Raw genomic sequence first — 22,100 nt, 5'->3', positions numbered from 1 at the left:
CCTTCATGCCTTGCCACCGTTTGCATGAAGTTCAAGTCGGGGCACGAAAGGATAGCTTCATTTGGCTGAATACCATTGTCATGGTAACCTCCATGACGCCCACAGGGAACCATTTTCGATCTCTCCATGAGGCTCATGGAGTGCGAGCTTCCCACATAGTGAAGGCCTCCCAGCTGGGGCTCGTTACAACCAAGCATAAAAACCGGCCTGAGCAGGGACTGGCAGGTTGGTTGTCCCAACGGGAACTGTGATTGTTGATAGTTACTGCCGTGGACAGCTTATTGCTAAAAGTAAAATAAATCTTTTCCCTCCTACGCCTGGCTTCCTTAGTCATTAAAACCACCTGGTTCTGAACAACATTGTGGAGGAAGACCCCAGCACAGCTGTGTATAAAATACAAACAGTAGGCCCAGGGGTTAATGTTATGCCCCCCATCCCCCAGTAACTTTGAAGGTAGGGGCTTTTATACAAACATACGAATTAGAAGCGGGAGTAGACCTTGGGCCTCTCGAGCCTGCTCGACCATTCAATTAGGTCATGGCTGATCTGATTGTTTTATCAAATAAAACAGATAACCTGCCTGTTGCCTTCTCACCCAGCCCCCCCACCACAAAGCTCCCATATTACAATGGGCGGTCAGAAGCATCACCTCCACAATATTATACCCCCAGTTTAAGCCTCTTCAGATTCTAGAACATGGCCTTCCATCCCCCCCCCCCCCCCCCCCCCACATCCACTGGGGTCTATTAGTCAGGTGCATCCAAAATCTCCAGACTCGCCTGAAGTCTAGAACCATGATATTTTCCGTGGGCAGCACAGTAGCACAGTGGTTAGTTTCACAGCACCAGGGTCCCAGGTTCTGTTCCCGGCTGGGTCACTGTCTGTGCAGAGTCAGCACGTCCCCCCCCGCGTCTGAATGGTTTCCTCCAGGTGCTCCGGTTTCCTCCCACAAGTCCCGAAAGATGTGCTGTTAGGTAATTTGGACATTCTGAATTCTCCCTGTGTACCCGAAAAGGCGCCGGAATGTGGCGACTAGGGGCTTTTCACCGTAACCGCATTGCAATGTTAGCCTACCTGTGACAATAAAGATTATTATTATTATTATTTGCCGTTCGCTGGCAGCGGGTTTCTTTGGTCCCGCCGGCAGCACAGCCCCGCCCACGGGTTTGCCGGCGGCATGGGATGGCTTCGATGGGAAATCCCACTGACAAGCAGCGAGAGCATAGAATCTTGCTGCCAGCGAACAGTGTGGCCAATTTCTCTGTCCTCAGCAGCAGCGGTAGCAGGGCTGACCTGCAATGAAGAATCCTGGCCCTTCTTCTCCAGGAGCTGCTTGTAGTTCCTGTAGTGGCCTCTACTCAACCTGGTGCTTTCAAATTAGCTGGTAGCTCCCGAGCACAGGGCTTCCATCCAGATTGAGGTGTAAGTCCCACTCTAACCCAATTAAGGATTCCCCTAGTGTAACATTGCTGGTGGGGTGGGGGCAATCGCTTTGTTGTCTAACTTTTCGGTGAGGGGGGGGGGGCAGATGCTCAAAAGCTTGATCGATGAGGTAGCTTTTAAAGAACATCTTAAGGGAGGAAGGAGAGATAGAAAGAAGTGGAGAGGTGTGGGGAGCGAATACCAGGGCTTAGAACCTCAGCAGTCGAACGCATGCCGACTAACGGTTCAACAATTAGAATTGTTCATTTCGTCGTACAGACCTTGAGCATTGCTGAAGAAACAGACTTATCGAGGCTTTTAATCAGGACACTTCTCAAGAATACCAGTATAAGGGGAAAACAACAATTTATATCTGCTGAGAAGAGAATGCTGATTGGTTAGCAAGTGACAATGCTTGGCAATTAACTATCAGTCACCATCAACTGGTACATTCTCCATGGCAACACCTATACCAATCAGAATCCACTTGCCAATCAATCAACTCCCTCTTCTTACATAGTATAAATTGTTGGTTCCTCCCTTATTTGTATTCTTATAAAGTGTCCCAATGAGTGCAAGGCACAAAGCTTTGATGTGTTTCTTTTTTTCAGCAATACTCAAATCATGACTGCGGATATACAAGAAGCCAAAATTGAAAGATTGCAGGCACATCTCAGAGGGTTGTGGCATTGGAGGAGATCACACAAATAAGGAGGAACGAAAACAAGGATCAAAATGCTAAATTTGGGTGTTGTTTCACCAGAAACCAACAGGGTCGATGGATGAACGGTCAGGGCACAGCTAGATGACCTTTGGATGACCTCTCATGATTCAAGAGGGCAATGTATAGGAGGCTGGACAGTAATGCAGTGGAAAAACGTTGAATTAACAAAGGCATTTGATGAGCGTTTCAGCAGTAGATGAGCTGAGCAGAATGGATCACAGGCACTGGGGTGGTAAGAACAGAAGGGCAGTTGGAGTAAGGCATGAAAGCACCTTCTCAGAAGGTAAACTAAAGTATGTAAAGTCGCCACAGTCCCAGATAACCATAGTTTCCCCTTTGAGGGGGAGAGCTGAGTTTAACTTGAGGGTCAGGCGAGGGGCAAGGTTGAGAAGGCGGGGCTTCCATGAATATCATCAGCCGGTACGGGAATTGAACCCCCGCTGCTGGCCTTGCTCTGCATCACAAACCAGCCAACCGGGCTAAACCGGCCTGTCTCATACAGACTGGCGATCATCAACGGGATTTGTCTAATTTGCGTGATTCGGTGGACAAAGATGCTGAGCCATCAGGGAGACTGTAGCTTTTATTTTCAGGTAATTAATCGTGTTTAGAAGGCAGAATGCACAGCAACATCAGCAGAAAGAGGGATACTGTACACAGCATATTGTTACAGTACATTTGTAATGATGACCTCCAGAAATAATGGTTCCACAGTTAAAATTAGCAATTATGGAGAAACATTCTTACTTATTATACTGTTTAAAAGTCAGGAGTTCAATAATAAATGAATACAATTACCCCCAAAAAGCAGCTCAGCAAATTCAAATCACCCCCCCACCCCACAAAAATTGGAAACCCTTACTAATGAGAATGAATGTAACTCATCCTGTGATGAATTATTTGCCCAAAACTCAACCTGATATAATAACGAGATCCAATCTGGTTGACATTTCCTTTTTTTCCCAATGTGTAATATATACGTGGGAATATTTGTTTAAAAATATTTTTCTTTAAAATAATTCTTGAAGGGGTGCAGAAGAGATTTACAAGAATGGCTCCAGGGATGGGGGATTTTAGTTAAAAGGTTCAGTCTGATCAAGAATCTCTATCTCAGCCTTAAATATACACAAGGGGCTGGATTCTCAGATTTGGAGACTATAACCCAGGCCGCCTTGGGAAAGGCTACGCCAAGAAAACTGAGGCAAAACTGCCTCCGATTCCCCATTTTGCTGGGGGCTGTCAGAAAGGCAGCGTAGAGCGCCTGGAGAATTGCTGGGTCTGTGGCCGCGCATGTGCATGGCGGCGACCTGCAACAGCCGCGCCGTGCTTCATGGCGGATGCCACTCGTGGACTCCGCCCACAAAATATTCCCCTCCTTCGGCAGGCCCGCGAGCCCTGGACCGCCCCACCACAGTACCCCTATCCCTGAATAATGTCCCCCCTACCCCGCGGATCGGCCCTCCCCTGACTGAGTTCCCAATGGGTGAGACCATGAGAGACCCACACCGTTGGTAATTCGGCCGGTCGGGGGGTGGAGGGGGAGCATTGGGGGGGTGGGCCTCAGGCAATGGCGCGGCGTACTCTGCGAGTGTACCACTTTGGAGGGGTGGCCCCCCCGATTCGGTCGGGAATTTGGATTCCCCGGCCCGTTACAAAACGCGATTTCCGCATTGGCGACCGGAGAATCCAGCCCAAGGACTTTGCACCACAGCTCGCTGTGGCAAGGTGTTTCTAAGACTCGCAACCCTCTGAGAAAAGAAATTCTTCCTCACCTCAGTCTTAAATTGGCGCCCCTTTACGCGGAGACTATGCCCTCAGGTCCGAGACTCTCCCATGACGGGAAACATCCTCTCAGCATTTACCTTGTCGAACCCTTTAAAAATCTGGGGCTAGATTCTTCGCCGGCGGGATGCTCCATTTTGCCAGCTGCCCGGGGGTTTCCTGACGACATGGGGCAACTCCACAATGGGAAACCCCATTGAAAAGCCAGCGTTACGGAGCATCCGGCCGGCGGGGTGAAAAGGAAATATGGCGGGGCAGAGAATCCAGCCCCCTATATGTTTCAATGAGATCACCTCTCATGCTTCAAAAGGAGTAGAGTCCCAACCTGTTTAACCTTTGCTTATATGTCAATCCTCCCATACTGGGGGACATCCTAGTGAACCTTCTCTGAACTTCCTCCAATTAAATAATATAGTTCCTTAAATAAGGGATCCAAAACAGCCCACAGTACTCCACGTGTGGTCTCACCAATACTTTGTTCAGTTGCAGCAAGACGTTGGCACTCTTCTACTCCAACCCTCTTGAAATAAGAGTCAACATTCCATTAGCCTTCCTGAGTACCAGCTGCCCCTGGGTGCTAGATTTCTGTGTTTAATGCACAAGTACCCCCAGGTCCCTCTGTGTTGCAGCTTTCTGCAGTTTTTCTCCATTTAAATAATACCGTTTATTTGTTCTCCTTTTCCAAAATGAACAACTTCGCATTTTCCCACATTATACTCCATTTACTAACTTCTTGCTCACTTAACCTATCAATATCCTGTTGCAATGTTTGTATCCCTCCCTTTGCCACCTATTTTTATGTTGTCTGCAAGTTTGACTGCAGTACAATCACTTCCTTCCTCCAAGTCATTAATATATTGATGAGCCATCAATTGCATGTGAGACGAGTTGCTGTACAAAAGTTAGGCTTTAATAAGCTAGAACTTAGCCCTGCGGTCGACTACAATAAATGGACGACCGCCGGGCGTTCTGACTATTTATACCTCGGTATGGAGGCGTGGTTAACTCAGCCTCTCGACCAATCAGAGAGCCGTCACATGACTGGTCTCAACCAATCGGTCGAAAGGCACATGACCGACCAGGGCCAATGGTAAGCCGGTGTTCTTCACCAATGGCAGACAGCTATGCAAATCATACCACCACATATATATTGTAAACAGTTGCGGTTCCAGCACTGATTCCTGTGGAACTCCCCTGGTTACAGGTCACCAACATGAAAAATAATCCCTTATCCCCACTCGCTGTTCCTGCCCATTAGCCAATTTTCTATCCGTGCCAATATACTCATGCACCTGCAGTGCCTCCTTCCCCCTGGCTGTCTGGCCTTTTCCCTCTCCTTCCCAATCTCCTCCTTTTCCTCCTCCTCACTGGAGGATGTGTCTCCCACGGAGACCACTAGCCCCATATCGATCACAGAACAAAGCAGTGCAGATAAGGAACGAAGAGCACATGTCTGTACTCAGTTTCCAGGATTGAAACACCATAGATGTGATTGAATGCACACCCTCCAAATATAAAGTTACACAAAGTTCACAACTGCTGCAGTCAAAAGCTGAGCCCAGCTTGCAGGATTTTAAACCCACCCTGACCTGGACCATGGAAAGAAATGGGTTTCCCACACTCAGAACGTAATACTGCTGTGAATTGGACTGCTAATACTCTCAAGTGCCGATTAATTGACAATTTGAACATGGTGGGCTGGTTCCCGATTCCGAGGGTCACCGGCCCAGTGGCAGCAGTGTGTACCATCTACATGATGTACTTCAGCAACTCCCCAGGAATCCTGTGCTTTCTGGCGTGATGACGTCGGGAACGGGATCCAATGTCAACACTCTGGATATGACGTCGCCATGGGCACAAAGCAATCCCGTTTTATTCAGCCCACCGTCTCCCCTGGCTGAGGATGGGCAAAGAATATTTCCAAAGAGCTGCACATGTGCAAGAGCATACCTCCGCACAAAAGGCCAGAAATAATCTCAGCAGCCATGTTCTCCGGATGTCCATCAAAAAAAACATAACTAATTTAGAAACTTTTTCTGAATTAGAAAAAGTCACCTTGTTTTCTTTTAACGGCCACTTATTCAAGCCTAACTGTGATAAGAAGGCCAATCCCCAAATCTACTGCCCTTGGGAACTATTGTCCCATTTCCAACCTCCCTTTTCTCTCCAAAGTTCTTGAAAATGCCATTGCCCCCCAACTGCACGCCTATCATTTGTACCACACAAGTGCCAGGCAATGACCATCTCCAACAAGAGAGAATCTAACCATCGGCCCATGACATTCAATGGCATTAGCAATACTGAATCCCCCACTATCAACATCCTGGGGTTATCAATGACCAGAAGCTGCACTGGACTAGCCATATAAATATCTGTGGCTACAAGAGCAGGTAAGAAGCTGGGAATTGTGGCGAGTAATTCACCTCCTGATTCCCCAAAGCCTATTCACCATCTACAAGGCACAAGTCAGGAGTGTAATGGAATACTCTCCACTTCCCTGGATGTGTGCAGCTCCAACATCACTCAAGCAGCTCGACACCATCCAGGACAAAGCAGCTTGCTTCATCAACATCAACATCACCTTTGTCAAGCTGACAAAGGGTCATCTGGACTCGAAACGTTAGCTCTTTTCTCTCCCTACAGATGCTGCCAAACCTGCTGAGATTTTTCAGCATTTTCTCTTTGGTTTCAGATTCCAGCATCTGCAATAATCTGCTTCCCCCCCCCCCCCCCCCCCCACCCACTTAAATGTCTGGAAGACTGAAATCATTGTCTTTGGTCCCTACCATGAACTCCATTCCCTAGCTTCTCCATCCTTCTCAGTGGCAACTGTCTGATGCTGAGCCAGACTATTTGTAACTTTGTACCATTGACCCAGGGTGAGCTTCCATTCACATATCCCTGCTATCACTAAGACTGCATATTTCCACCGCTGTTACATTGCCCAACTCTGCTCTTGCCATAGCCCATCTCCTGCTGAAACCTTCAATTGTGCCTTTGTTACCGCTTGACCTGACTATCCCAGGGCACTCTTGAATGGCCTCCCACATTCTATCATCTGAAAACCTGAGATCACCCAGAACTCTGCCGTCTGTGTCCTTACTTGCACCACGTCCTGTTCACCCAGCTCCCATTCGCTTGCTGACTTACACTGGCTTTCGATCAAGCAACACCTCGGGCGTGATTCTCCCGGAACTGGCCGGATGGCCCGACGCCGGTGCCAAAAGCGGCGCGAACCACTCCGGCGTCGGGCCGACCGGAAGGTGCGGAATCCTCTGCACTTCCGGGGGCTAGGCCAGCGCCAGAGGGGTTGGCGCCGTGCCAACCAGCAGCGAAGGGGTGGCGCGAGTTGGCGCATGTGCAGGACTGCCGGCGTGGTTCCTGCGTTGGCCATGGCGGAGCCCGACAGAGGCCGGTGCGGAAGGAAAGAGTGGCCCCGTGGCACAGATCGGTGGGCCCCAATCGCGGGCCAGGCCACCGTGGGGGAACTCCCCCCCCTTGGGGCCGGATCCCCCCGCGCCCCCCCCGAGAACTCACCTAGCCGGCCTATGAGCCAGGTCCCGCTGTGATGGACTATGTCAATTTCATGCCGGTGGGACTCACCCATCGGGGCCTGGAGAATTACCGCGGGGAGGGGGGCTGCCAACCCCGGGAATGCCCGGGAGGTGGCGCGGATCCCGCCCCACTGCTCCGACGCTGGTCGACGTATTTTCCGGCGGCAGTTTTCGGGCGGGGGCGGGATTTACGTGGGCCGCCCGAAAACTGGTGCCGGAAAATACGGCAGCTGGCATCGGCGCGGTGGGGCAGGATTCGTGCCGCTTCCCGGGGATTCTCCGACCTGGCAGGGGGTCGGAGAATCCCACCCCATAACTTTAAATATTCTCATCCTTGTTTCAAATCCCTCAATAGCCTCACCACTCCCTCCCCCCCCCCCCCCCCCGTCTCTGTAATCTCTTTCAGCCTCAAGACCTTCTGAGATACCTGCCCTCCTCTAATTCAGGTCCCTTGTGCCTCCATCGATGGATGCACGTGCCTTCATCTACCTCAGTCCTTAGCTCCGGAATTCCCTCCCTAAATCTCTCCTCCTCTCCAACTCTCTTGTCCCTCATTTGATTTGCTCCTTCAAACCTGTCTTTTGGCCACGCTTATGCCTCTCTGCTCTAATGTCGCCTAGTGTGGTGCGGTGGCAAACCTTAACACTCCTGTAAAGCTCACTGGGATGTTTTACTGTCTTAAAGGCATGGTACATGTAGACGTTTTAGCTGTTAAACTGCCAGATAAACAATTACCGTACTTTCCGGACTATAAGCCGCGACTTATTTCACACGTTTCGAACCTCGCGGCTTATACAACGACGCGGCTTATTTATGGATTTTTCCCGCTTTCTTTTCACTAAACCAATGAAATTGCGTAACGGGTCAAGGTAAAACAATGTAACTTTTTAGTTTACTGTTTAGATTAAATCGAGCGCGCTCAAACATCCCATCATTCTGATTACGGTAGTCATTTTGTCACCCTCATCATGGCAAAGACACGGAGAAATGCATATGATGCAGCTTTCAAGTTGAGGGCGATCGATCTGGCTGTTGGGAAAGGAAATAGAGCTGCTGCACTAGAGCTTGGTCTTAATGAGTCGATGATAAGACGTTGGAAACAGCAGCGTGAGGAATTGACTCAGTGCAAAAAGACAACTAAAGCTTTCAGAGGGAAGAAAAGCAGATGGCCCGAACTAGAAAATGAGCTCGAAGACTGGGTCAACATGCAGAGAGCAGACGGCCGCGGTGTTTCAACTGTACAGATCCGACTGAAAGCCAAAACAATCGCCACCGCAATGAAGTTTGAGAATTTTAGAGGTGGACCATCGTGGTGTCTCAGATTTATGAGACGTAAAGGCCTGTCCATCAGGGTACGGACGAGTTTGTGTCAGCAGCTCCCTCCCGACTACGAGGAAAAAATTTCAAACTTCCGCAAATTCACTGATGCAATGATAGCAGAGCATTCCATTGGCCTACACAATATCATAAATATGGATGAGGTTCCTCTGACATTTGACCTGCCTCTCACTCGGACTGTCAACAGGAAAGGTGAATCATCCGTCATGCTGAAAACAACTGGGCATGAAAAAACGCACTTCACCTGTGTTCTGAGTTGCACGGCATCGGGAGAAAAGCTTCCACCGATGGTGATTTTTAAACGCACGACGATACCAAAAGAAAAATTCCCTACAGGAATTGTTGTGAAAGTCAACAAGAAAGGATGGATGACGGAAAGCCTAATGCATGAATGGCATACGGAGTGCTACGGCAAGCGACCGGGAGGATTCTTTCACAGGAACAAGGCATTGCTCGTTTTGGACAGCATGAGGGCCCACATAACAGATTCTGTGAAAGAAGCCATCAAGAGGACAAACTCAATTCCAGCTGTGATTCCTGGGGGCACAACAAAGTATTTACAGCCACTCGACATCAGTTTAAATCGTGCATTTAAGGTGGCGCTTCGTGTTCAGTGGGAGGCTTGGATGACAAGTGGGGAGAAATCCTTCACTAAAACGGGCCGCATGCGAAGAGCAACTTATGGTCAAGTCTGCCAGTGGGTCCTGACAGCGTGGAGCATTGTTAAAAAATCCACTATCATCAACGGGTTTCGAAAAGCTGGATTGCTGCGTGTTGAAGAGGGCAGCATGAGCTCAGCGGGAAATTTGCCTCCGGATGAAAGTGATGAGAGCGACAATGAAAACAATCCAACATCGGATGAAGCAATTCTGAGGCTATTCAACTCTGACACTGAAGGAGATGACTTCAGTGGTTTCAGTGCACAAGAGGAGGATAGTGACTCTGATCACCTGGGTTGGTGATATCTTGATTACGATCAGTAATAAAATACTTCTTTTTACACATGATTTATTTATTTTTAATGTTTCAAACTGATGATTCTATGTTAATCTTAAGAGCTTAATCGGATTGATTTCGCTCCACAGTGACCAATGACTTTCTTGGTAGGCTATTCTTTACCGCTAATTTTTTATTTTTGTTACAAGCCGTATTTCGTTAAAGCCTGTGTAAAGCTCATTTGTTTCAATGTACCGGTAAGCACCTGCGGCTTATATACGTGTGCGGCTTATTTATGTTCAAAATAAAAAAAAATTTCAAAATCAGTGGGTGCGGCTTATAGTCAGGTGCGCTTTATAGTCCGGAAAGTACGGTATATGTTTTCTGATGAAATACGGTTGCATTAAAATACTGGATTTGTTATTTAATCATTGATAAATTCCTAGAAGTGCTTCCTGTGTTTTAATAGCATTACAATATCCATAATTGTAGCAAAATACCTGGCCAATACATCTGTTGGTCGATGGTTGAGTACTCTGTCAAATCTGTATCGCCGATAGTCTTCAATTGCATCTTTAATTGCGACCAAAGCCAGAACTATAACTAAAGGGATCATCGTGAGATTCTTTCTGAATGCTTCGACAACAGGGATCCAATTCAAAACAGCCAAAAACAAAAAGTAGACATTGGCGAGCCTGTAAACATAGGAATAAAGGAAGACATAAGCCAAATGTTTGGAATGCTTCAGTAAAATGTCTGGTGTAAAAACAGAGTATTTTTACTCCAAGACTTGAATGCATAATCTAGGCTCACACCTCAGCATAGTGCTTTCTCTTTCACGGTTTCACCCAATTTTATTCACAATTCTCTCATTCACACAAAATATGACTCAGTCTCACAGCTGGAGTCTAGGTATCACCCGCACTTAGTGAAGGAAGCTGGCCAGGCTACGGTCATTTGATGTGGATATCTTCTCTGGGCTGGGAACCCAGAGGTCCTTCTTCTTGTGATGGTTGTTCTTGGGGGACACCCAGATTATTGCCGAAGATCTGTTCAGATGTTCCTTTTTTCATACCAGTTCTGTTAGCACTGAGTCAGAGGTATACCTGGCCTGAGTTCTATGGTCCCATCCAGATTTAAACTTGTTAATGGGAATAAACAGGATAGTCCTGTTCAGTCAGGGTGATTCAATCAAGATCCATTGTCCTCTGAAACGCTCCTGTCTGACCAGCTATTAGCCCATTATGGAGCTTGATGGCTTCTTTTGTCTGTCCTTCGCCCTGCTGCAAAGTTGATCACCTGTGTCTGGCAGTTAGTTACATATTCATAGCATGGTCTTGTTCTTTTGTGTAAACGTGAGTGGGTGATCACAAAGTCCATAACGAGTTTGACCTCAGGGTAGTGCTGAGGGAACACTGCATTATCAGCAGTGCCGATTTTGGATAAGCCATTGAACTAACAGCCACCCTCCCTAGTCAGGTGGCTCCCACGATGCTACTTGGAGAAGAACAGGAAGATTTCTTGGTGACCTGATCAATATTTTACCTAAAATTGCAGCATCAAAGTAGATGAACATATCCTACGTACTGTTCAGGGAACCTTGTTGCGCACAGATTTATTGCTAAGTTTGCCTACACAATTACAGTGACCACCCATCAAAATAATTAATTTGGCTGTGAAATGTTTCGGACTCTTTGATGGACACAAAGGACACCATGGGCCAGATTTTATTGAGAAGGAAGAAAGCACGTCATTATTAATGTGCAAATCAGGCCGCAACTTGTAACGAGGAAGAATTAGCTTTGTGTGAACAGCATCTCCCACTTAACTTGGTGTGAGTTTCAGGGACATTTGTGAAGTAAATGCCCCTAAACTCACTGCAGATGGTCAAGCTAGTTACTACCAGCGCCTGTACCTTTTAGAATATGGTATTTGTTCATGACTAAATGTTTTTTGTTCCCAGAAAGTAAACAATGAAGTATGAAGTCTTCCTCCAAGTTGCAAATTGTTTTGAGGCATTTAGAATATTCCAGATTATAAATTTTGTATGTTACTCAGTCATTTTCCTTGTAGTCACTTTTTCTCTCACTCTTAATCCAATCTTCTTTTCTTCTTGCTTTATACATCTTCCGTTTACATTTAATTCACCCATTCCTTGGGGAAGGCGATAGTGTAGTGGTAGTGCCACTGGCCTGGGAATCCAGAGGCCCTGAGTCTCTGGTTCAAATCCCACTGTGCAAATAGTGAAATTTAAATCCAATAAAAATGTTGAATTATAAAAACTCATCGGGCTCACTGAGTGGCCCTGAGTGGCCTGGCCGACATATGACTCTCCAGACCCAGACTCTGAAATGGGCACTCACTGGAAGGGCAATTAGGGTTGGGCCAGTTTGGCTGACTTGGCTAGGCAGCTGCTTCGTGATGCAGAGCAAGGCCAGCAGCGTGGCTTCAATTGCCATGCGCCTGAGGTTATTCATGCACCTTCTCAACCTTAACTCTCGCCTGAGGTGTGGTGATCCTCAGGTTAAATCACCAATAGTCAGTTCTCCCCCTCAAAGGGGAAAGCAGCTTGTGTTTTACTGGCACTATGGTGACTTTACCTACCGCTAATTAGGGTTGGCCAATAAATGCTGGCCCAGCCAGTGACAGCCACCTCCAATGTATAAAAATTCAAACTTGCCTTTCTTTACAGTCTAATTTCTCATTCTTTTAATCTCATTGGTTAAGAGGATGAGCAGTTATTTATCCAGTTTACCAGGGTAACAGATAAACCTGTCGTCCTCACCGTGTCACTATCAGCCCATATTTCCAGAAACTTTGTGATCAAAATTATTTTATAAACCTAAACATGCAACTTTAAGGTAGGGCACAGTGTAACATGCCCACTCCAGCAGAGTATGGTCCACTTTATAAATGCAAATTTATTCTTTACCAAGTATGAGGAAAGGCAAAAAATCCGGAGGAGACACCAGGCAAATACCTCTGCTCAAGGAGAACTACCCCCCCCCCCCCCCCCCCCCCCCCCCCCCCCCCCCCCGCCGCCCCCCGCAGGTGATTCTTCTCCTCTCTGGGGCCCGATTGGTCACCCAGACCATGTGACCCTTACTCTGCTGCGTTGCCCTGAAAGGGTCCCACAGCCAGCATTTGCTGCTGATCCCTAATTGCCTCAGAACTGAATGGCTTGCTCGGCCATTTCAGAGGGCAGTTAGGAGTCAACCACAACTGCAACATTCAAAAGAGCACTGGATAATTACTTGACAGGGGACAGAATGCAGGGCTACAGAAACAAAAAGTAGAGGAGTGGGATTAGTTGGATAACTCTATAAACAGATTAGGCACAGTGGGCTGAACGGCTTCCTTCTGTGCTCTATCAACCTACAAACCATGATTCTAAGGATGGCTACATGCGACGGCTTGCTGGTGGCTCAAATGCAGCAAAGTGGACCCGAACATATCCTTCTGAAATTCCTCTTGCCTGTAATTCACTGAAGCCTATTAACTCACTTATTTCAAATAGGCTAATGGTTCTGCTGAAATAGGAGAAAGAGCACAAAGCATTTGCATGCCATCATCTCACTGTACAATTTTAAGCTTCAGATGTTTTAGTTGATATCTGGTGGCAGGTAGAGTTGGTCATCCCCTGGTTTATTGATCATAAGGTATTGGATTCAAAATGCTTATTGACACTCAACTAGCCTCAGAATCTCACTGAAAGGACAATGTGGTTGGTGTGACAAAACAGGATTTACACAGCCTATTGGTGCGGAGCATGAGCCATGCGTCAGGAGCTACATTTTAGAGACCTCCAGTGGATTTGGTGGCAAGCTTACAGTCTCAGCAACCCACCCACATTGCGGGTGTCGATAAAATATAATGTGGCGTGTTTTCAGCTGTTGGATGGGATGAGTACAGGATAGACTCTTCTACTTTATACTCAAGCTGACCTTTTCACTAATATTCGCAGATGGAAGATATACACGAGTATGTCAGTTTCTCCAAAGTGTTATGCATTGAAAATGTCAGAACAAATATGTCTGCAATGTTAGACTAATGATAAAAGGAAATTCTGCAGGGCTGGATGCTTTTTACCACCAATAATAGATAGTTTCTAATACCTCTGATGTTACAATGCTTTTGCTGTAAAAAAAAAGGTATCGTTCCACTTTATCATAGAATTTACAGTGTAGAAGGAGGCCATTCAGCCCATCGAGTCTGCACCGGCTCCTGGAAAGAGCAAGGTCAACACCTCCACCCTGTCCCCATAACCCAGTAACCCCAGCCAACACTAAGGGCAATTTTGGACACTAAGGGCAATTTATCATGGCCAATCCACCTAACCTGCACATCTTTGGACTGTGGGAGGAAACCGGAGCACCCGGAGGAAACCCATGCACACACGGGGAGGATGTGCAGATTCCACACAGACAGTGACGCAAGTCGGAATCAAACCTGTGACCCTGGAGCTGTGAAGCAATTGTGCTATCCACAATGCTACCGTGCTGCCCATTATAAAGAGCTAGTCTCACTTTCTTGCCTTATCCTCGTAACCCTACAATTAAAAAAAAGATGTTTAACCTATTTTCTTTTGAAAAGCACAATTTTATCTGTCTTTGCCGCCCTCTCAAGCTGTGCTTTCCAGCTCCCAACCACGCACGCCGTGAAGAACTCTTTCCTCAGGTCACCATTGGCTTTTTTGATTAATGCCTGAAATCTCTGCCCTCTGATGCTCAATGCTCCTGCCAAACTTTCACCTCATCAACTCTGTCCAAATCATTCATGATTTTGAACACCTCTATTAAATTTCCCCTTAGCCTTTACTACTCTCTGGAGCACAGCCCCGGGTTCCCCAATCTTTCTTCACAACTGCAGTCCCAATCTCTGAAACATCCTTGGAAATCTTGTCTGCATCCTCTCTAAAACCTTCATATTCTTCCTGAAGGTGCGGTACCCAGAATCGGACATATTGCTCCACCCCAACCATGTAAGGAACATAGGAGCAGAATTAAGCCATGTGCCCCCTGAGGCTTCCTCTGCCATTTAGCTTGAGCCTGACTAATCTTCTATCTTTTAAAAATTAATTTACAGGATGAGGCATTGCTGGCTAGGCCCAGCATATATTGTCCACCCCTAGTTGCCCTTGTGGTGATGAGCTGCCTTCTTCAACCACTGCAGTGTACCATTGCATGTGGTGCAGGTACACCCATTGTGCTGTTAGGGAGGGAGTTCCAGGATTTTGACCTATTGACAGTGAAGAAACTGCGATATATTTCCAAGTCAGGACGGTGAGTGACTTGAAGGCGAACATCCAGGTGGTGGTATGTCTGTTCCACATACCCCATAAAAAGGCAAGCGTAGCTAGGACCCATGCGGGTACTATTGCTACACCTTTGATTTGGAGAATGTGAGATGAGTTAAAGGAGACGTTATTGAGAGATAGAACGAGTTCAGCCAGGCGGAGGAGAGTGGTGGTGGATGGGAATTGTCCGGGCCTCTTTTCGAGAAAGAAGCGAAGAGCTCTCAGGCCATCCTGGTGTGGGATGGAGGTGTAAAAAGATTGCACATCCATGGTGAATAGAATGCGGTTAGGGCCCGCGAACTGGAAGCTGTCAATATGACGCAGTGCATCGGAGGAATCCTGGATGTAGGTGGGGAGGGAATGGACCAGAGGGGTGATGATGGAGTCAAGATAAGAGGAAATATGTTCGGTGGGGCAAGAGCATGCTGACACAATGGGCCTGCTGGGACAGTCCTTTCTGTGGATTTTGGGAAGTAGGTTAAAGCGGGCTGTCCGGGGTTGGGAGACAGTGAGGTTGGAAGCCGTAGGGTGAAGGCATCCGGAGGAAATGAGGTCACTAACGGTGTTGGAGATAATGGCTTGATGTTCAGTGGTCAAGTCATGGTCCAGGGGAGGTAAGAGGAAGTATCTGAGAGTTGGCGCTCAGCCTCTGTGAGGTAGAGGTCAGTGCGCCAGACGACAACAGCACACCCTTTGTTGGCAGGTTTGATGACCAAGTCAGGGTTAGACCTGACGGAGTGAAGGGCAGAAAGTTCGGAAGGAGAGAGGTTGGAATGGGTGAGGGGGGCAGCAAAAAATTAAAACGGCCAATGTCCCGTCGACAGTTCTCAATGAAAAGATCAAGGGCAGGTAATTGTCCCGGCTGGGGGGGGGGGGTTCCACTTGGAGGCAGAATGTTGGAGGCACATGAAAGGATCAGTGGAACGGGGGGAGGGTTCTTGCCCAAAGAAGTGGGCACGGAGATGAAGACGGCGAAAGAAGAGCTCAACATCATGTTGAGCCTGGAATTCATTGAGGTGGGGACATAAGGGTACAAAGCTGAGTCCTTTGCTGAGAACAGCACACTCAGCCTCAGAGAGGGGAAGGTCAGAGGATACGGTGAACACGCGGCAAGGGCTGGAGTTGGGAGAAATGGGGTACGAGGGCTTGGGACTGGTGGAGGGCCTGGGATAGACAGCAGTGTTGATACTGGGAGAAATGGAGTACGAGGGATTGGGACTGGTGGAAGGTCTGGGATGGGCTGTGGTGTTGATGAGTTGTTGAAGCTTGCATTCCTTACCATCTTTAAGAAACAGGAAAAGATTCTTGTTAAGACGTCAAATGATGCGAAGGCTGAAATGAAACTGGGGACAGGGACAGCTTTGAGAGAGAGTAAGATGGTGCTGCTGGAGAGAGATGTCGATTGTCTTCATGTGGTGCATGGCACTGAGTGTATCTTTCAGGATGCAGTGAGAGCAGCAGTTGGAAGAATGTTGTATATCCTGGAGGTACCTGTAATCCTGGAGGTTACATGCAGGGTGGAATTTAAGTTGAAATCCCCGTGGGGTTCAGGACTCTGACCTTCCTGTTGCTTGCCATTTTAACAAAAGACCCTGCTCCCATGCCCACATGTCTGTTCTTGGCCTGCTGCAATGTTCCAGTGAAGCGCAATGCAACTGGAGGAACAACATCTCATCTTCCGGTTAGGCACGCTACAGCCTTCCGGCCTGAACATCGAATTCAACAACTTCAGATGATCAGCCCCACCTCGACCCATTTGTTTCCATTTCATTTTAACTGTCTTTTACCATTTCTTTCTTAATATACTTTTAATTCCCCCCCCCCCCCCCCCCCCCCACAATCTTATCCACCTTTCCTGCACCTTTCTCCTCTTTGCTTCCCCCTTCCCCTACGGACGGTTCATCCTCTGATGTTAGTTTCCCTGCTGTTTGACCTTTCACATCTTTTGTCCTCTCTGGGGACTGCCATTAACACTCTTTCCCCTTGGTATCTGTGGCCATTAGCATCGGGTTTCCCTGGGTTTCTGTGGCTATGACTCATCTTTCGTTCTCACTCCACAGTATAAATATTTCCCACTTTCTCTGTCTGTTAGCTTTGACAAAGAGTCATCGGACTCGAAACGTTAGCTCTTTTCTCTCCCTACGGATGCTGTTGCTGAGATTTTCCAGCATTTTCTCTTTTGTAACTTCCAGGATGTTGATAGTGGGGCATGCGCACGGCGGTGGTCTGCAGTGGCTGCGCCGTGCTCCATGGCGGACTCAGCCTGCAGACCTGGACCGCAAAAGTAGTGCCCCCCCTTCAGCTGCTCGCGTGCCCTGGAGTGGACGCTCACAGTGCCCCCAGCCGCGAATGAAGCTGGTTCGATCCCGGCTCTGGGTCACTGTCCATGTGGAGTTTGCACATTCTCCCCGTGTCTGCATGGGGTTCGCCCCCACAACTCAAAAATGTGCAGAGTAGGTGGATTGGCCATGCTAAATTGCCCCTTAATTGGAAAAAATGAATTGGGCACACTAAATTGATTTTTTTTAAAAATGTATTCAACAACGGAACTTCTACAATCCTCTAGGATAGAAAAGACCAGAGATTCGGAAATATGTGAGTGAGTACGGGCGGCAGGGTAGTACTGCCGTTAGCACTGTTGCTTCACAGCACCAGGAACCTGAGTTCGATTCCCGGCTTGGGTCACTGTCTGTGCGGAGTCTGAAGGTTCTCCCCGTGTCTGCGTGGGTTTCCTCCGGGTGCTCCAGTTTCCTCCCACAATTCCCGAAAGACGTGCTGTTAGGTGAATTGGACATTCTGAATTTTCCCTCAGTGTACCCGAACAGGAGCCGGAGTGTGGCGACTAGGGGATTTTCACAATAACTGGAACAGGAGAACGTGCGGATTCCGCACAGACAGTGACCCAAGCTGGGAAACAAACCCGGGCGCTGTGAAGCAATAGTGCTAACCACTGTACTACTGTAAAGAATCAAAATTTAAGAGGATTTCAATTGAAACAAGATGAGCATGAGAATTCACACAATGGGTTGTGAAAGGATATGGTGGCACAGTGGATATTGTTGGTGGGCTAGTTATCCAGATACCGCAGGGTAGTGTTAGGGGGGACCTGGATTTGAATCCCACCATGGCAGATTAATTTGAATTCAATACCAATCATGAATTAAAGGTTTAAAGATGACCATGAAACCACTGGTGATCATCGTAAAAGCCTATCTAGCTAGGGAAGGAAATCTGCCGTCCTTACCTGGTCTGGCCTACATGTGACTCCAAATCTATAGTGGTTGATTCCTGACTGGGCCTTGGAATCCATTCAGTTCAAGGGCGATGAGGATTGGGCAGGCAACAAATGCCGGTCTTGCCAGCAATGCCCACATTCCATGAATGAATTTAAAAAAATTTTTTTTTGCCATAAATCGGTACAAAGAAATGTTCAACTTAGTGAAGAATGTGAAAATGACCACTGTGTAATTTGGGCTAATCAACAATTACAGTTTGGTATTTCCAACTGCTGTTGGTCGTATACTTTGCAAAAGGAAGTGAAATGCAGAAGGAAGAGAGGGGACCATCGATTAAAAACCGTCGAAAATGAGTACACACCTGTGAAACTGCTCGTACAGATTCTTGGGAATAAAGTTCAGCAGGGTGTACTTTGTGGTGCAGATTTGATTTCTAGGGTAATGTCCTGGGGACCCAAAATGGCTGCCTTTGTTATTTGGGATCACAATCCTGTGTTCATGCTCTTCATTCTCAAGCACCGTATAGCCTCGTGCGTTGAAGGGGTTTCTCCAGGCTCTGTAACAGATATTTCTCACAGCAGAAATTCTGGTGTAATTGGACCTTTCATGTCTGGTTGCCATGGTGATGGTTTCAAGAAGCAATAATCATATGCTCTCAGCGCCGGCGAAAGCAGTTCTGGAGGAAAAACAAAAGAGAGAAAAAAATGGAATAATAAAGATGACATTTAATTTTCTCATCTAAAAATAGCTTCCAATGCCACAGCGTATTTAAAAAAAAATCTTTTCACAAGAGAAGTATGGATGAGTTAATCCAATTGATCCCATTTTAACTCTTCCATGCAGTAAGACCATTCAATTTCTCCCTCACCTATTCTAATTATATCCAACAAAATGATCCCAGGCACGGTGGCACAGTGGTTAGCACTGCTACATCACAGTGCCAGGGACCTGGGTTCGATACCAGCCGTGGGTGACTGTTTGCACATTCTCCCCGTGTCTGCCTGGGTTTCCTCCGGATGCTCCGGTTTCCTCCCACACTCCAAGATGTCCAAGATGTGCAGGTTTTGGTGGATTGCCATGCTAAGTTACATTCTCGTCACACAAGTGCCAGGCAATGAGCATCTCCTTCAAGAGGGGATCTAACCATTGCCCCTTGACATTCAATGGCATTACCATCGTTGAATCCTCCACAGAGAGCATCCTAGGGGTTACCATTGATCAGAAACTGAACTGGACTAGCCATATTAATACTGTGGCTACCAGGGCAGGTCAAAGGCTAGGAATCCTCCGGCAAGTAACTTACATCCTGACCCCACCCAAAGCCTGTCCACTATCTACAAGGCACAAGTCAGGAGTGTGATGGAATGCCAACCACTTGCCTGGATGAGTGCAGCTCCAACAACACTCAAGAAGCTCAACACCATCCAGGACAAAGCAGCCCGCTTGATTGCTCCTTTCCACAAACATTCAAACCCTCCACCACCGATGATCAGTGGCAGCCGTGTGTACCATCTACAAGTTGCACGGCAGTAACTCACCAAGGTCCCTTAGACAGCACATTCCAAACCCACGACCACTACCATCTAGAAGGACAAGAGCAGCAGATTCCTGGAAACCTCAATTATTGGAGGTTCCCTTCCAAGTCACTCAACACCCTGACTTGGAAATATATCACCATTCCTTCTCTGTAGCTGGGGCAACATCCTGGAACTCCCCCCCCCCTAACAGCACTGTGGGTGTACCTACACCTCAGGGATCACAGCACTTCAAGAAGTCAACTCCCCACCACCTTCTGAAGGGCAATTGGGATGGGCAATAAGTGCTGGCCTAACCACGGTGCCCACACCCCGTGAATGAATTTAAAATAAATAAATTGCCCCTTAGTGTCCAAAGATGTGCAGGTTAGGTGTTGTTAGGGGGATAGGGCGGGGGAATGAGCTTAGGTAGGGTGCACTTTTGGAGGGACGGTGTAGACGTGATAGGCCGATCGCTCTCCTTCTGCACACTAAGGGTTCTATGGATTAGTCTCCTGTATCTGGGAAGAACCTTACAACGTTTTCACTATACTGAAGGTGCTATATAAATACAAGTTGTTGTTGGTATCACTGGACCATTTGTACTGCTGAGCAGTCCAGCTGCTGACCTTCACCCTCCCCTTAAATTTGAATCTTGTCCTTGCCCCGCTGTTCTTTTAACTGTGGCGATTCTCAAATCCTTGTGCCATGAGACACTCATTCTACTGCACATATTTGAGATGAATAGAAAGCGTGGACATCAGAGACATTCACCCAGAGGTGAATGAAGGGAGAAAACAAAGGTTGCAATCTTTCACGAGGGCGAATCATTTCGGTGCAGCACCTCACGCAATAAGTCACCCAATTTTCCACACATACTGCGTGAGGCCTGATCCATTGCCTGATCGGAGCCATCTTGCAAGGCCGCCTGGTTTCTGCGCTTAACCACATGGCCAAAGGCAAATGCGCAGCAGTCAATATCAATCAGGTTGTGAGCAATAAAAAGGGATCAAATCGCTTGACTTATCTGTTAACAAACACGGAGCGTAACGCGGCCCACCTCCTCGCCTTCATTTCAAAGCGGTTGGCTGATGCCATGATAAAGGTCTTTCAAAATAAAATCAGATTAAAAATTGGTGCAAGGGGTCATTCTGCTCCGAGGGACGGGTTTGAAGCGACTGAAGCTAAAGATTTGCGAGAGGATCTCTCAGTGCCAGCCTGCTTTCATTTCCCCAGCCAGGCCCTTGGGCGATGTGCTGTTGTTGAAAGTTAGAGATATTCACCAGTTAGCATTCCAATCAGATCTTCTCGGATTTGCAACAGATACAGTTCTGCTGTTGTAACAGCATAAATCTGAATTCCATAGCAATGCAATGTAACCTCATGTTCTCTTCAATGTAGAACTAGACTCAAACTACATTATTATAGCGACGGATTAGATCCCTGCGGGGGGGGGGGGGGTTAAAGAAAAACCAGAAATAGATATTATAAAATACAGGCCCCATTAAGCGCCCCAAAATGTTGGCTGGGAATAAATTAGGTTAGAAAAAATATATAATTCCTTCAGCTCGAATGCCTTATTTTCTGTTGTGCATCAGACTGTCAGTTGGTTTGTTTCCAGCAGGTGGCAGACTTTCCACTGCAAAATCCCTCTCATTAATATACTGAACATATATTCTACCCAATCACTGACTCAATGGCCCTGAAAAGATTTCTGTCCCGAAATCACAGGAAAAAAAAGGCAACAAATTAGACACCGCCCTGATCCAGGTTGCTTTTTGGACGAGGTAAATTCAGACCGCGCTGCAGCAGAATTCAGTCATTTGCAAAAGCCTGGAGATTAAAATTTGGCCTCAGTAAAAGAGACCGTAAAGCAAGTGACCATAAAGCTGTGGGATTGTCACAAAACTCCCATCTGGTTCTCCCAAGAAGAATCACACCGGCTGACCTTTGTGTGACTCCACTTCAATGTGGTTGATTGTTCACCACCCTTTGAAGTGGTCTTTACATGAATTAAATGAAAATCGCTTATTGTCACGAGTAGGCTTCAATGAAGTTACTGTGAAAAGCCCCTAGTCGCCACATTCCGGCACCTGTCCGGGGAGGCTGGCAGGGGAATTCAACGTCCATTCCATTCGTCTGGGGTGGTTTTGAGTATAGGCCCCGAAGCTGACAGGATAAACTTAACTCAGCCACGCAATTATCTTTTCAGAGACGCTCGACATAAAAGTGCTGTGAACTCCAATGGTTATTCAACAACAAGACAAACTTGCATTTCCGTAAGCACGGCTAACGTGA

At 47.3% G+C, this 22,100-nt stretch overlaps 1 protein-coding gene across 1 annotated transcript in view; it reads right to left on the bottom strand.

Annotated features, from left to right (window-relative positions):
- atp10a (ATPase phospholipid transporting 10A) overlaps window positions 1–22,100 on the bottom strand; it is a 308,521-nt gene that overhangs the window by 204,619 nt on the left and 81,802 nt on the right. Inside the window, exons 3-4 of the mRNA XM_038817916.1 lie at window positions 18,650–18,964; window positions 10,257–10,451 (exon numbers count right to left, since the gene is read on the bottom strand). Coding sequence (XP_038673844.1) covers window positions 10,257–10,451; window positions 18,650–18,909 — 455 coding nt within the window. The 5' untranslated portion in view covers window positions 18,910–18,964. The remainder of the gene's footprint in view (window positions 1–10,256; window positions 10,452–18,649; window positions 18,965–22,100) is intronic.

Source organism: Scyliorhinus canicula, chromosome 14, assembly GCF_902713615.1.
Source record: "Scyliorhinus canicula chromosome 14, sScyCan1.1, whole genome shotgun sequence".
NCBI classification, from domain to species: Eukaryota; Metazoa; Chordata; class Chondrichthyes; order Carcharhiniformes; family Scyliorhinidae; genus Scyliorhinus; species Scyliorhinus canicula.
The sequence above is the reverse complement of the archived record's forward strand: the minus strand, read 5'-3'. Positions and strand labels throughout refer to the sequence as shown.